Below are 15,226 nucleotides of genomic sequence, written 5' to 3'. Positions count from 1 at the left end.
AAAGGGGTTGCTCTGTGTGATTGATGAGCCATGGCCAATTAGAGGCTTAGCTTTGGAGGCCCACAAAGACACCCGTGATCTCAGACATAAACATTGGCGGCCATAGGGCCTGAGAATACCTGTTGTCCGCAGAAAGAGCTCAGGCCTCCGGCCGGCAGCTGGGCGGCGCAGCAGTTCTTCTCTGGAGGGTTCGGATGCTTCGCCGACTCAAAATACTTTTAAAAAGATGTCAGCAGCACAACAAGAACGAGAGTCCGTCCCACGGGGAAATTCCACGAGTGATGTCAGTATTTCAGCGTGGTGCCGTGCCAGTCGGGGGGCGAGGGTGGTTGGACGGCTGCTCCATCTGACACCCTGTGGTTGACGAGCCACAGGGCGCCAGGCGGGGCCTCGTTAGACAAACTATGACAACAAGATGTTGCCCTTGAAAATCAATTATAAACCGGGAAGCATCTCTGCATCTGTTTCTGCTCGGAGTTATGCGGCACTGTCTGACCCCTTCTGTGTTTTTTTCCAGGAGGTCTGACTCCGCTGCCGTTCAGATGGTCACCCCTGTGGGATTAGTGATGGCACTGAAGCCTCTGGGACAGTGCTTGTAAATCAGAGCAGATGAACTGGGGCGATGACAGGCCTGGGAGGCCTCCGTTATTTGACTAGGCCATTTATTGGGGCTTTCTGGTTGGGTGTATGGGGTGGGGGTGGGGGGGTGCTGTCTCATTATAGGCCCTTGGTGTGTTCCCCCAGTGTGAGACACGTAAAACTAGAATAAAAAATGATTTGGCCATTTTGTGAGGTGCCATATGTGGGCAGCAGGCTGTTTGCATGGAGTAACAAGGCTCTTCTTATTACTGTCTATTAATGACCCTTCAGCACTTTGCTTACACAACCTGGGGCCCATGCTACCTTCAATTGATTCAACGTGTCACCTTTTCACCACTAAGCGCCGAGGAGCTGTGTTTTAAATAGAAAATGAGTAAATTCCTGGACCCTTTAAATTGCTAAAGAGACCTGTTTTCCTCTCGCCCCGCTGACTGTTGAGTAAACCAGACAGCCAGTGTTCGAGATCCTAACACTGTGCTCACCCATCAATCTTACCGACATCTGCTCCCCACTTCAGAATTATTTGTCTTTGCTTTGCTTGAATGTAAATAAACAGTGCCATTTTGAAACCATTTGGTTAAGATAACAAAATATCATGGGTGACTCTTGGTTATTTTCTTAAGAAAAAAAACATATTTATGTGTTACTGCTGTCTTTTCTTACATTTCTAGAGGGTTTTACATATATCTTATAATATAGCCTAATTCAATAAAGTCTAAACCTATTGTTTGTCTGAGTCATAATTTACTACTACTCCAAATGCACTCACCCATGCTGCAACTGGACACATGCTACAGGTCCAGCCTTCCCTGCCTTTACCATGACAAACTACACGTCATCACTCTCACACAATACAAGCCTTTAACTCCTTTTGTGCCTTTGTTTCCCCTCTGGAGAGGATGTTTTCAGCCATTTCATTTTCTCAAGATGCAGTGAAAGCAGTGTGATAAAAGGCCCTCACACTGAGACCACCGCCAGAGGTAGAACAACTGTAAAGGCTGCTTTTGAAAGACTTGAACAGACCCAACAAAGGTCTTTTCTATTGTTTCCAGGGCCACTCCACCCCATTTTGTCCATCTGTTCCTGCAGGTCCTGTCTTCTGTCCACCTTATGGACAGAAGGCATTGAAGGCATGTTTCTTGGCTTTGTCTTTACCCACTGGAGTGAAGCGCTCAATCATCTAAACAAGTGGAGCTTCCTGACTTTCAGTAGAACAACTCACAAATCCCTTGATTAAAAAAAGGGTGTCAGACGACTGGTCAGCCTCAGGGATAAGGAGAATATTTGTTTCTTAAATCATTACCCCGAGTTAGTCCAACTCACACTCATTGGCAGGGGATGAACTATTCCTTAATGCAATAAACAAATATTATTGCATTCCAGTCCAGAGGAAGAGGGGCGGCTGTGTACTCATGAATGAGCCTGCTTGTTAAAATGAGGCCCTGACATTCTCTTAAGGATGTCAGTCATCGGCAGTGGTAGCCTACAGATTGCTATACAAAAGATTATGGTTTGACACAGTGCCTTGCACAGCCATAAGCTTGGCAGGTTTGATCATGTATTCCAGCAGCCTGCAGCGGAAGCAAAAGCTGAAGCAAAAACATGGAACATTGAAATTGTATTACGGCACCCTAGAAATAAATAATATGGTGCAAAACCGAGCAATAAACCTCCTTTTCAGCACTCGCATCAAAACCAAACCTGAGGAGGTTGACCGGGTCAGTGCAGAATGAAATCATGTAGAACAGCACATAATGGTTATCTGCTGCAATAAAGGTGCTCTTGTGCTGGGATCTGGGATGGCCTTGTGTGTATTGTTGGCATTCATCAGCGGCCTGCATCTTGATGGTGCTGAAGATTACACCATGTAATCTTGGCAGGGAGGGGGGGAAGGAGGAGGAGGAGCTGGCAGTAGTGGAATGAATGAGATGAATCAGGAGAATTGGATGCTCAGCCTGGATTGCACTGGGATTTGAGTTCATAGACAACAGCTATCTGCATTGCAGCCATTCATAAAAACAAGTCGTACATGTCACAGGATTGTGTGTACTCTAAATACCAACACATGTACCCACATAGGATACATAACGACTACAAAGTTAGATTACCTTCAGACTGAATTAGTACATATTTTTTCTTTTATATTGCCGATCAGGTCAGTGTAGTAATCATCCTCCTGGGTCAGTAAAGTGTTATTGTTCAAGGAGATGAAACGCGGCACCGAAACAGACAATCATACAGTTTTATATCTTTGTTTGAATAAAGTCAGGCTGCAATGTGAAAGCAGCGGAGAGGAGTGTTAATCAGTGGGTTTCCATCTTGTTGGCCATGGCAGCCAGGGCCAACAAGATGACCATACACATAAATAACAGGCCAAACAGCGGCGTTAGTCAGAGGACATACAAGGGCGGGAGGCAAAAGGCCAGACATTGAATTAGACGGCAATTTTGAAATAAATGAAACCCATCTTCAGCTCAGATTTATTGGTCAGTGACACCAGTTTTCTGGTCACCTCAGAACTTGAAACATAAAACTACAACTTGTGTTTGTTACAAGTAAACACATTTCTTCACACATTACTTTAATTCAGCTGGGGTTATTAAAAGGAGCTAAATTTGGCTCTTCTTGAACTGTTCTGTTACACACAGCCACAGATACAACTGTATGGAGTGGGACAAATGAAGATTTTCTACACTGATTTAGTGGGTCACACCATAATAAGAAATTAATGCACTTCTATGAAAAATGAACTATGAAATGAAACATGAGCTTTCGGTGAAAAAGAGCAGAGGCACCACTCCACACAGCAGATGTCGTGTATTTAATGACTGTGCCTTTTGTTTGGTCTGTCATCTAAAACGATAAAGACAATGAGTTATATCAACATCTTGGAGGCTTGACCCTGCCAAACAACCACCTGGGGAAACCTTGGAAAGGTCACACATGGAACACAAGGAATTAAAGCGGTTAGAATGGCAAATTAATAAAGTGCATGCATTTTTCACAGCAGGCGTTTTCAGTTGTCATGGCAGGAAAAAGCACAGGTGTTATTAAAACCATTAACACTGGCAACATTCTATTCAAATGTCACATTGGCAGTGACAGTGACATGACAAAATAAATAAATAAAATAATTAAACAAGGCTATAACCCTTCAATTAAACCATAATTAAACCTCAACCAGAGAGATGTGGAAATATCAGAAATGAAAGCCATTTTTAAGGACAGCTCTGTGTGTTATACTATACTTAATATAGGTTTTTATCACAAGTAACTATTGCATAAGCACCTTTTTTTTTTCTTCTTCTTCTTTTTTGCGGTTTGTAGCCTATAGGAAACATTTAGGTACTTTTGTGACACCTCCAGAATGTTAAAAACCTTGAATACTGGTATATATTCAATGAATGAAATAGTGAAAAATAACAAGGAAAAACTGTGAATTCTGGCATTTGAGAAGCTACATCCATGAGATGTTTGAAAAAAACAAGCATCAAAGTAGTTTGATAAATTTCCTGTCATTAATTTTGCAAAAAAGGAATAAAAATAAAAAATAAAATAAAAAGAAAGAAATAAAAAGAATACATAATTTAAAAAAACACAAATAAATGAATAATAATCATCATCATCATCATAATCATAGTTTTGAAATAAAGAAAAAGAAAAAGAAAAGAGAAAACACAGCTGCAAGCGGCTCAGACTGGTGACGTCATATGACCCGGAACTGTTTGTGTTTACCTAACGAGGTCAAAATGGCGGCACGCTGCATGTGAAGGGGTCGTAACAGGAGCCGGCTTTAGGATCTGAGAACATGTATAAAACGCCATGTAGCAGGCTGTCAGGTAAGACCGGAGAAAATGTGGCGTGTGTGGTAATCCGCCAGTGCAGTTTCGTGTCGTTTTTAGTTCTCGCCCGCTGAAAACATCCTTTGAAGCTAAGGCGGAAGCTGCCAGGCTAGGTTAGCATGTGGCTAACCGGGTAGATGTTTGGCAAGAGACGAGCAGTGACCTTAAGATAGAAGTCAACTGCATCTGCATAGACCAAAATAACATGATTACTGACGGGTTTTATCAGGACAGGGTCTTAGCCGATCTAGTGCTCTTGTGTGTTCCTAAATAACAGAGAAGGTCGTCCTATATAATGATGTTTTGTAAATGGTTACGTGACAGATCAGTGTGATAAAGACGTGGTATATTGGTGTTATGTTTGTGTTCACTGACATCCACTAATATCGAAGTGTGCTCTTGTTATTGTCAAATCTTAAGGACATGTTTTGATATAATAAACTAATAACATAAATATATCGTTGATACACTGTGGACAGCAAAAGCGGAGCATTATGACCTTAATCAAGGAGGATCTACTACATTAATATTGTTATGCGTCTGTCTGAGATAAATCGTTTCTAATGAAGTATCATCTGAGTGTGTGCTAAATTTGGTAGTCATGCAATTTGAGTATGTACCGTGCTTAAGGTTTAGTTTCAAAATAAATGCCAAGATCAGAAAACATCTAAGCCTAATCAGCCAATGGGATGATCAGGTGACTCCTTTATGGGTTGTGTGATGGACAAGGACCTAAACATCCAGAATATTTTAAACATTTGAACAATCCTAAATGTTATACTAGTTCTGTTTGCTCCACAACAGAATCCTAAATGTATAATCCTCACTGTTAATACATTAGATGCTCAAACTGGGCCTAATTCAAAACAGTCTTTGATGTTATAATGATTTTATTTTGGGAAGGCCTGGACCACCCTGGAAATAAATGTTAGTTTTTGGTCATGCTTCAGTTGTACGCATAATGTATTGTTTGTGTCACATACCATTTTAGTGTTTGTTTTATTTTTGATTTTATTTTTTATCATGTCTGTATTCCAAGAACAAATCAGTGTTTTTCATACAGTTTAAACAATGTATGGAGTTGATTAGTGCATGGACACACAATAATAATCCGTAAATGTTTTGAAACTCCAGGAAACTGGGATTGGTATTTACCGGTATAACAATAATCTTGCAGCTCTATTTAGTTGTCTGTGTAGTTATGTGTATATTATCATTACTGACCTAATCAAATGTAACTAACAGTATTTATATTAATACTTACAATTAAACATCCTGTCTTGTGTGTCTTTTTAGGTTTGGTTGGTGCCAGTGTGAAACAGAAACTAGTACAAAATATCCCTCGATGTAACCAGACTGCTCGGAGCCTGATTCAGCTGCACAGTAGAGATCCATCCAACTGGACGACTTATCAGCATCTTACCTTTCTTAAACGCCAGGTAATCTAAATTCTAGGTATTTCTTCTAAATTTCAGTCAGAAGATTTCTTGTTGCTTGTTCTTGACTCATTTCCCTCCATCATAATGCTGATAAATATACAATAAATCCATCTTAACAGTAGTGAATTATCCTGAATCACCTTGTCCCATCTGTTTTCCTCTCAGTATGTAGCCAAAAGCAACGGCGAGCTTCGACAACGCGCCATCCCGAAGCAGGCCCCCGTCCTCACCATCGTGGATGAGAGGGAGGACAGTGTTGAGAGGCAGGTGCAGAGAGTGCCGACCATCGACCCCGTGGCCGCTGATGCTGCGCCGCAGTCGGAGGATGTCGGCGCTAAGTCGCAGCCTGAAGTCTCCACCTCGAACGCCGCTGCAGAAGATGTGGTGGCAGCACGGGAGGAATCTGTGTCCAGAACGGCTGGGACTTCGGACGAGCCCCCTCACATCCACGTGGAGTCGGTGGAGGCAAGGGAGGCGCGTCTGGACAGACAGTGGAAGGAGCTGAAGGTCCACGTGGCCGACTTACCGGATATTTACGCCAAACTGGCCAAAATCAAGCTCACAGGTAGAAATACAGTTCATCTAGGGTACAGTGTTTGACGTTAATACAGAAAATGCATGTATATCTGAAAACTATGTCAGAGCTTTGTAAATAAGATGGATGAAGTAACTCCATATACGAAGCACCTGCTTTATCTTATATAGCCTACAAGTGTACAGGCAGGAAAGACACTCATTTATCTCCTTCACTCAGGGAGTCTGGGGTTAGAGTTGCGGTGCAGCTTGGCGTAAGTGCACTCCTTGTTGTCTCACGCTTGGGTCATTGTCTCAGGAGACAAGATGTGCAGCATAATCCAGTTTTCCGCTGGTGATTTGTATGCTCACTCCGTCCAAAACAGCACTTGTTTTTGCACTGAATCGCCGAACGTGCTGAGAGTTTCCGAGCGATTTGGAGTCTGTAGTCTGTTGAGCCGTGTCTGTCTGTAGTGAAACACGGATCTGCAGTGGATAAGCAAATTGTGTGGTCAGTGTCGTGCAGTGTTATTTACCTGGTGTTATTGAGTTTCACTTGCTCTCTGCTGGATTCCTGTGAATAGTTTAAAGATGAACTATGCAAGATTTTGACCTTAAATGAAAAAGCTAATTGTGATGGTTGAATGACTTTTTATGGGGAGAATGGAGGCTCTCTGCCTTCCACCTCGCGTCTGTTGGATGAAAACCAAACTTCCAAGATCAGCACCCCCGATCCGGTGTCCCAGATCTCTTCTGGCGAGAATCATAAAGTGCTTTAAGGCACTACATCACAGACATGCCCGGTAATCTGTGATCCAGGGCTCCAAACTAACTTTTTTTACTAGCTGCACACTGGCCCCTAACTTAAAATTTTAGGAGCGCAAGCAGAAAATTTTGGGGTTTCACACCGTAAATCGACTTGCAAAGCAAATATTCACATTTCCTTTTAATTCATCTTTGAGTTGTCCCTTCCACAATTCACCAGTGTGTAAGGCAAGTCGAGTCACAGATTATTTATAAAGCAGGTTTAAAACAACCTCAGTCGACAAAAGTGCTATACAGTTGTAAAAATACAATATAGTTAATCATAAACACTATAATAAATAAAAACAAAACAAGGAATAATAATCACTCAATTTAAAACAAATTTATAATAAAAGAGAGAGAGAGGGCCAAGATTACTCACTTAGCTGGGAGTGAAAGATACGTTTTCAGGAGCGTTTTAAAATGCTCGACAGACTGTTCCGCTCTAACATGGAGAAGTAGGCTGTTCCACAGTTTAAGGGCTGCTACTGAGAATGCTCCGTCTCTGTGTTTAAAGCCCAGAGTTACTGGTTGCACTTGCACAGGTAGATGAGAAATATACTTGTACTGTCTCAAATTTTAGGGGCAAAAAGCCCCCATTTAGGGGCAGTCTGGAGCCCTGTAATCTGTTGTTAACAACATCGCTCTACGGATTTCCTTCTCGCCGACTTCTTTGAAAGCAAATGCACAAGAGGGGGGCTATGACGGTGGAAATACGTACAGGAACAAAGTGACCAAAACAGAGTAAAAGCGATGGATCCTGCATACTTCCTATTTAAAACAAATGCAAAGATTGTACAAAACATGTACAGGTAATACTCAGAAAATTAGAATATCGTGAAAAAGTTCATTCACTTCCCCATGATTGCGAACTGTACTGAACCAGACAGAGAGCTTTTAAAGGCTCAGGAACCCTTTGCAGGTGTTTTGGATTAATTGGCTGACGAGGCTGTGACAATTTGAGCTACAACATTGAACTTTTTCACGATATTCTAATTTTTTGAGAGGGGTTTTCATAAGCTGTAAGCCATAATAATCAAAATTCTAACAAATAAAAGCTTGAAATATCTTGCAATGCCTGTTATGAGTCTAAATAATATATTCATTTCACCTTTTAAGTTGAATTACTTAAATGAATGAACTTTTTCACGATATTCTAATTTTCTGAGTATTACCTGTATGTTACACTAGAATGTAACAGTAACCAGTCAGACCATTAACACTGCTCTTTATTCTTGTTTCTCGGTGGTTCCAGCGTTGGTGGTTACGACTGCTGCAGCCGGCTTCGCAATGGCTCCTGTGCCGTTTGACCCCGTCATGTTTTTCGTGTCTTGTCTGGGGACGGGCCTCGCCTCGTGCACCGCCAACTCCATCAACCAGGTCAGTTTCTCTCAGAATGAGGCCGAGCAAGGACTCGCCTCTTTATTCCAGTATGTCAAGTGCGTGTGTTTCTGTGTGTGTGCCATCATCCTTCATCGCGGCACGACTCATATTCGTGTACAACTCGATAGTAGGTGATAAATGTCATTCAACACTCACTCTCTGACAATGGAGTTTAATTATCGCCTCTTCACAACACTCTCACTGACACAGAACATCGCCAGCTTCACAAAGATGAGTGCTCGGCTGGATTACACTGGTTTATATCATAAACTTGTAACACTTCACGCTGTAGAAATGACTGATTCAACTATAGCTTATTTATGTGACGTACAAAGATCTCACAAAGCCAAAAAAATATTTCACATAGCTTGTGTAATTGTCTCAAGAGTTGAAGTAAACACTCTTTTAATCTGTTTATTCTCTAAGTACCAGTTTCCTTTTGGGAAGTAAGTAATGAGGACGAGTCTCGGGGCTGGCGGGATATCTGTTGCTCTTATAAGGCATAAGAGACTTTTTTTTTTGTTTACATGTTATGCAAACATGAAATTTGTTGCTGACAGACACCGGCATCCGCAACTCTTCTTCCTCCGTGTTCTAGAAAATACTGAAGGAGCCGGAGCATCTCAATTTTTGAAGCACTCTACATTCCTCTTCTGCTGCGTAACTCAAAAATGCATTGAGCCGAGTGTAACACTATTATTATTTCCCCGCTGAAAGCTTTTTTCTTTTTCTTTTTTCTTTTTGGAAGCCGTAAACAAAGGGGAACTAGTGCGTGTGTGTGTGTGTCTGTACACTTAGAATACCTAGAATAAGTAGAGCCTCCCTCTGCCTTCTAGTGTTGACATTGTACACTGGAATTTACTCTGTGACTTAAGAATATTAGTATAATGGGGTGACCTCTCCGTCAGCCCAGGTTTGAACTCCGCTGAGTTGTGTCCTTGGCCTGTAATTTGGCAAAAGGCCGTGATTACACTGTAGGTTCCTGCCCCCCCTCCTCCTCCTCCTCCAGCACAACTACCCTCAATAGGCATGTTCCACCTGCTGTCAGAGGCAGTTTGACCTGACGCTCATCATCCTGCACCTGAACTTGCTTCTGTCAAATAGATAGAGTCTGACCCCCCACCGTGTGCTTCACCATACACCGCGTCCTGACATACAGCGATGCGAGCGAGCGAGGAAAAGTGATTAGAATGCGTACTTTTCAACCAGCCTGTCCTGACATGCCACGACCCAGAAAAAATCGCTCGCATTGTCTCTATCTGGACGACCTAAACACTTCTTATTGGTTGAAAAGTACACGCTGCTTTCTGTTGACAAGCAAGTTATCCGAGAGAGGAGAATATGAGAGAAATAAAACACACACGATGTGAAAAACGGCAACTAGGAAATGCCGGGAATCTAAAAATAGCGCCAGAAGTTTGTTTACGTCCCTCCGTAATTTGATTGGTTTGGATTCTGAACCAATAGAATATACTCGCTGCATATCAGGACACCTTTAGGCGAGATTTCGTTGCTGTTTAGCTCGCTCTCTGTATGTCAGGATGCGGTGTTAGGGGGTTATATCCATGGATACAAGTGTTCAGTCTGTGTTGTCGGGCCTGAATAGAGCCAATCAGCCCACTGCTCTGGTTCAAACTGTATTGTTTCTTCAGAGGTGTGCTCCCACTCCTCTGTGCACCTCTACCTCACACGGAGCAGGTGTGTAAATATACTTCAGGTATTTGAAAAATGCCCCCCCACCTCTCCTCCTGCTGAACAGAGCAGCCCCAGACTCCATGCAACTCCCAGGACGTTCACACGGCGCTGAGTGATGTAAGAGGCGGCAGCCACTGTTCGTACCCTGGGTGTTCCTTTATCTGCCGACCCCGCCCTCGCATTATTCCTGTCAGTCTTCATTTTCACCACTAACCCAGCCTGAGGTTAGGATACGACACGGCCTCATATTTCATTGTAACAATGTTATTTGCCTCTCAGAGCCTCTCCTCCATCCAGATCAGGTTTCAAACCTACAGTAAAGGTGAAGCTCGGGTAAAGTTCAGAGCAGATGCAGCCCCAAAATTCTTGTTGCCAATTAGATGAGTGTGAAAACCAACAGGGAATACACTCTTTCTAGACTTCTATCGATTTAGAAAAAGTTAATATATTTCCCAGACTTCTTGTAACTGGTACAATTTTATAAAAGCAGCACGCTCAGTTTTTGAATTTTTTTTATTTTTTAATTAAAGATTAAAATTACAGCAGCACTTGGAAGAAATATGACACAATTAAACAGGCCACAAGGTGTCACTTTTCAAGTTCTACTCTAAATTTTCATCGCCATCATATTACTTTTTTATACATTAAACCACAGAAGACTAGTTATAAAAGTTTAGTATGAAGTCATGAAGATTTTAGAAATGTGGATTTGCATAAAATGGAGCCTCCAGATAGTGCCGATATGAGAAGGGGGGCAATATGACGAAGATTGTGGATCGTCCAAAAAGATTGAAGAGTTAATTTTGCGGGAAGCGCTCCGTCCTTAGCAGAATGTGCGGTATTACTGGAATGCTTCACATGGTTTCTGCAGATAAATATACATCGAACCGTAAAAAGATCCTGGTGGAATATTACTTTAACATTTCCCTCTGTTTTCACAAATGGCCTTTGCGTCTTTTTGGCTGAAATTCATCAGTGCTTACTTGGTTCGAGGCCAAGGACTCCCCTCTTTTTTATTTTTTTTTTGTGGCTAGTAGCTGGTATGTGAGCCCGAGCCTTGACACAAGCCGGATTCATTGTTCTCCTTTATCCCCCCCGTTCTGTGTGTGTGTCATCATGGTCTTAATTGACAAGAGTTGGAGATGGGATTATTGTTTCAGACAAATTAGCCAGATGTCTTCCAGTGACTTTGAAGTCGGCTTTATCAGACAAAGTCGTGCAAGGTCTCCATTGTTCGTTTAAAAGGTAGTTAAAAGGACCAACATCATTTGAAGAGGAAACTTGTTTATAGTCGCCGATGTCTTGTCTCCCTCTGCTTGCCAGGAATGAAAAGTATACGCCTCTCTTCATAGTATACGATGTAAAAGTAGCTGTTGTTGTTGTTGCTTTGTTTGGAGAGGAATGTCATTTTCCTCTGTAATTATACACACAGAAGCACAGGGGATGTCATGTGTGACATGTAATTGCTTGTTGCGCTGCCATTGTGGCGATACTCAGCACCTCTTTGCAATGCACTAACGCACTCAGGATTGTCTGTCAGGGTTTTCTTTCTTTCTTTTTTTTTTGGTGAGTCAAAGACACGCCCTCACCTGTGTGTAACCGATCTCAACACTTCAGTCATCCGTTTGTTTTTCATATTCCTGAAAAGAAAAAGAAAAACAAAGTGGAATGGGGAAGGAAAACATCCTACCTTCAGATGTGTTGCCAGGGGTTTTTTCCTTTTTATTCTCTTTCATCATCTGGCGCTTCACCATTAGTGTGGTTAGTTGTGATCAAAGCTCGATGTCTTTTTATATGAAAAATCAAACAAAAACTTGACAAACAAATCAAAGCTGCGTCAGGCCCCTGTGAAAATCACTTCCTATGGATTCTGCCCCTAATCCCCCTTAATTCCCTGCATCTAAAGAGGAGTGTGCAAGTATGTGACCGCACAACTGTCGAATTACCTTGAGGAAAAGGAGGAAAATGTCTTGAGGGAGAGAAAAATGCTTTGGCTCTTGGAAGTGGCAGCCAGACCTTCAGTGGAGCTGTCAAAAGCCAAGGCTGCTCTTTGTCCCATTGGGAAGTGCCTGCAGGGCAAATAGAAACGTTGTGGTTTCTTTTTAAAATGTTACTCTATTTAGGAAACTTGACGGAAGGATGTAAGCACTTGGAGTCACGTAACAATGGCTACAACATGATGGCCAGCGTCTCGAGTTTCTCACCACAGTGAAGTCCAAAGCATTGATGCTGTCACGTCGGTTTCATAGTAAGAGATGAGACGATGAGGTCTAAAAGTAAAGGGGTGTCATTATTTCAGCATTCAGGTAGCTGTTGTGGATTTACATTTAGGGATATCTTATTTTGGAGGTGTTCAGCTTGAAAAAACGTTGGTCCTCTTTGACCAAATTGACTATTTTGCACCTCTTCTTGTCTAAATCTGTATAGCATGTGCTGTCTGACTGGTTGGGGTGGGGGGGTCTTGTTTCTTGTTACCTTTAATTGTTGGTGCAAGCTGTTTTTAGAACGGCAGAGCAGCTCACGGCTCTGCTCCGCCGTTCTAAAAACAGCTTGCACCGACAATTAAACATAACAGACCTACTCCTAAAACTAAAGGGGTTATGGTAATGGGCCAATTTGCTAAAATGTTGAACTATCCCTTTAAGAAACAGTAAAATTTGTTTTAAAAAAAAAGAAAAGAAAAAGGGTTGGTCCTGTATAGAGAACCAGTTCTAAGAGAAGGAGCTTAGCCCGTTGAAAGCCACACCAAAGAGCTGCCTGTGTTCCTGCGGGATAGAAATGAAGTAGGTAACATTAGTTGGGAAAAGTGCTGTTATTTAGGAGCCCTGGGCCCCACACCAGGCGCGGGCCCTCCGCAGGTGTTCCAGCCGTCATCACCTTCCAGTCTGGCCACTACTTCAGCTAATTGGATAATTGGGTCAGATGAGAGTTTCAGGCTGGAGCCGAAAGGATCCCACTTGGAAGCCTCGAGGTCCCCCCAGCAGTATAAACAAGACCCGATGTGGCCTTTTACTGTCAAATAAGCACCGCTCAACTATTTTGACAGCGGCTGTAGTGTAGGTCGCACCACGTCAGCCTCGCGTGTTTGTTTTGATGAAAATCCGAGCTGGCTTGTTTTGTGGCTGCCCAGTGTCATTTCTGTTTTTCGTGACGATGGCGGCGAGCCCTCTTTTGTGTCTGCGTCTCTCTCCTGTGGCGAGCTGTCTGAAGGTTGGCACGCAGGAGCGAGCCCCCACAAGCCCCCCAGCCCCAGCCTCGTCCCCATCCACTCCTACTACCACTTTAAGCTACACCCTTCTCTCTCTTGTCCTGTGCAGGCATGCATTATTTACCCTGCCGCATGTTTCCTCCCTGGTTCAGGTTGGTCACTGCCTGCAAGTGTATCGCTACATGACTGAACAAGGGGACGTGTTTTGCTCATGTGTTATCAGAACGTTATGATAACGTAGCCGATATACCTTTTTCAATGTAGTTTAAAAGATGTAACACGTAGGTTCATCAAGACAAATAAAAAATACAACACATCCAAACCAAATAGAAAGCTCACTCACCAGATTTAACATTGATACCAGTGATAATTTTAAATCTTTGCATAGAGGCATCATATTTATTGAATTTATTAAAAACTGATAGCGCTCGGATATGATTTCAGTCTGTTTACCCTACGCGCTGTCATTATGTAAACCCTTTATTTTCTGAGCTCATGCTTTCAACTTTTAAAAGCTTTGTCAAGTCCCACTGCCACCAGAGTTTATTGTTTCAAGCGTGCTATTACAATTTCAAGCATGCTATTACAGTGCAGGCTTGTTCTCACCTCCGATATCTTTATCTCTGATCTCTCTATCTGCGTATTGTTTGCAGTGGCAGTCGTCTTGTTAATCATATTTATCCAAGCGTTTCCGAAGGTCAGATTGCCGAGCTGCCACCTGAATGTGATCTGAAACAAGCCTGGAAATCCCCTCATGTTATTGCACATATTAAACCCCCCCGTCCTCCTCCTCCTCCTCCTCCTCCCCTCTCGAGACATATCTACTGTAATACATAAATCTGTAAGGGAGTTTGTGAACTTCACCGATGCAAGTTCACAAGCCAGTCCTTGGGAAAAGTCCTTAAATCACACATGGCTACATTTAGGTAACAGCAGCGTAGCAAAATGTTTGCATTGCAGTGTCAGAAAGTATTAGGAATGTGACATTTTCTGTTATGGATCTGGACTGCAGTGTGTTTGATTTGAAATGAAACACTGACCATTGAGTTTAAAAGCTGGCTCTGAGCTTTAATTAAATCCACATCAGGCAGGAATTTTTATGGAAACCGTAGAACGTTTTTCTATACATAGTAGCTCCGTGAAGAAATCAGACAAGCGGTCTTCAGGTTCATTATGCAAAATATTTATGCAATCATAGCAAACTTTTCCTCTTCTTCTGCTTCTTCTACATGCAGAGGTGGCATCATCATAACCAGTCTTGAACTAAAGTGAGCATGGCAGCCACTGCCTTCGACACAGTGTTCATTTGATATCCTCCTCCACTGTGAGATGATGATGGTAGACTCTTTGCCGACTGCATAGATTTTCTTTTTTTTTCTGTCTGTGTTGCTCCTTGAGACAAAGCGGAGCTGTAGGTAGTGGTCCATCAGCAGCACAGTAGGCGGTGGCTGTGCTGCCTCATCGCTGGGCCTCCACAGTCCAAGGCTGCCACTCTAATTTTTCAAGGATAGGCCTTATACTCTCATTGTAGTTTAGGGGGTACCTCGCGTAGCATGGTACCTCTTGAGAGGATCATTAGTTGTAACAAGACCTTGTAGTCCCACCAACCATCTCGCTCTTCAAAGACAGTGAAACCTCTTCCATTTGGACTGGAGTCTGTTCCCCACTGAGAAGCAGCGACAGAAGATACGCTTTCAAATGGACTCCACAGAATACCTCTTGCATGATGACATTGCGATCCT

At 42.6% G+C, this 15,226-nt stretch overlaps 1 protein-coding gene across 1 annotated transcript in view; it reads left to right on the top strand.

Moving 5' to 3' along the window:
• The first annotated feature begins 4,333 nt into the window (after positions 1–4,333).
• Positions 4,334–15,226, top strand: part of cox10 (cytochrome c oxidase assembly factor heme A:farnesyltransferase COX10) — a 35,938-nt gene continuing 25,045 nt past the window's right edge. The window contains exons 1-4 of the mRNA XM_085762107.1: positions 4,334–4,439; positions 5,739–5,881; positions 6,047–6,446; positions 8,454–8,578. Coding sequence (XP_085618233.1) covers positions 4,409–4,439; positions 5,739–5,881; positions 6,047–6,446; positions 8,454–8,578 — 699 coding nt within the window. The 5' untranslated portion in view covers positions 4,334–4,408. The remainder of the gene's footprint in view (positions 4,440–5,738; positions 5,882–6,046; positions 6,447–8,453; positions 8,579–15,226) is intronic.

The sequence above is a fragment of the Trachurus japonicus genome, chromosome 19 (assembly GCF_045865225.1).
Source record: "Trachurus japonicus isolate A0001 chromosome 19, Traja_1.0".
NCBI lineage: Eukaryota > Metazoa > Chordata > Actinopteri > Carangiformes > Carangidae > Trachurus > Trachurus japonicus.
This window is presented reverse-complemented; position numbering and strand designations above follow the sequence as displayed.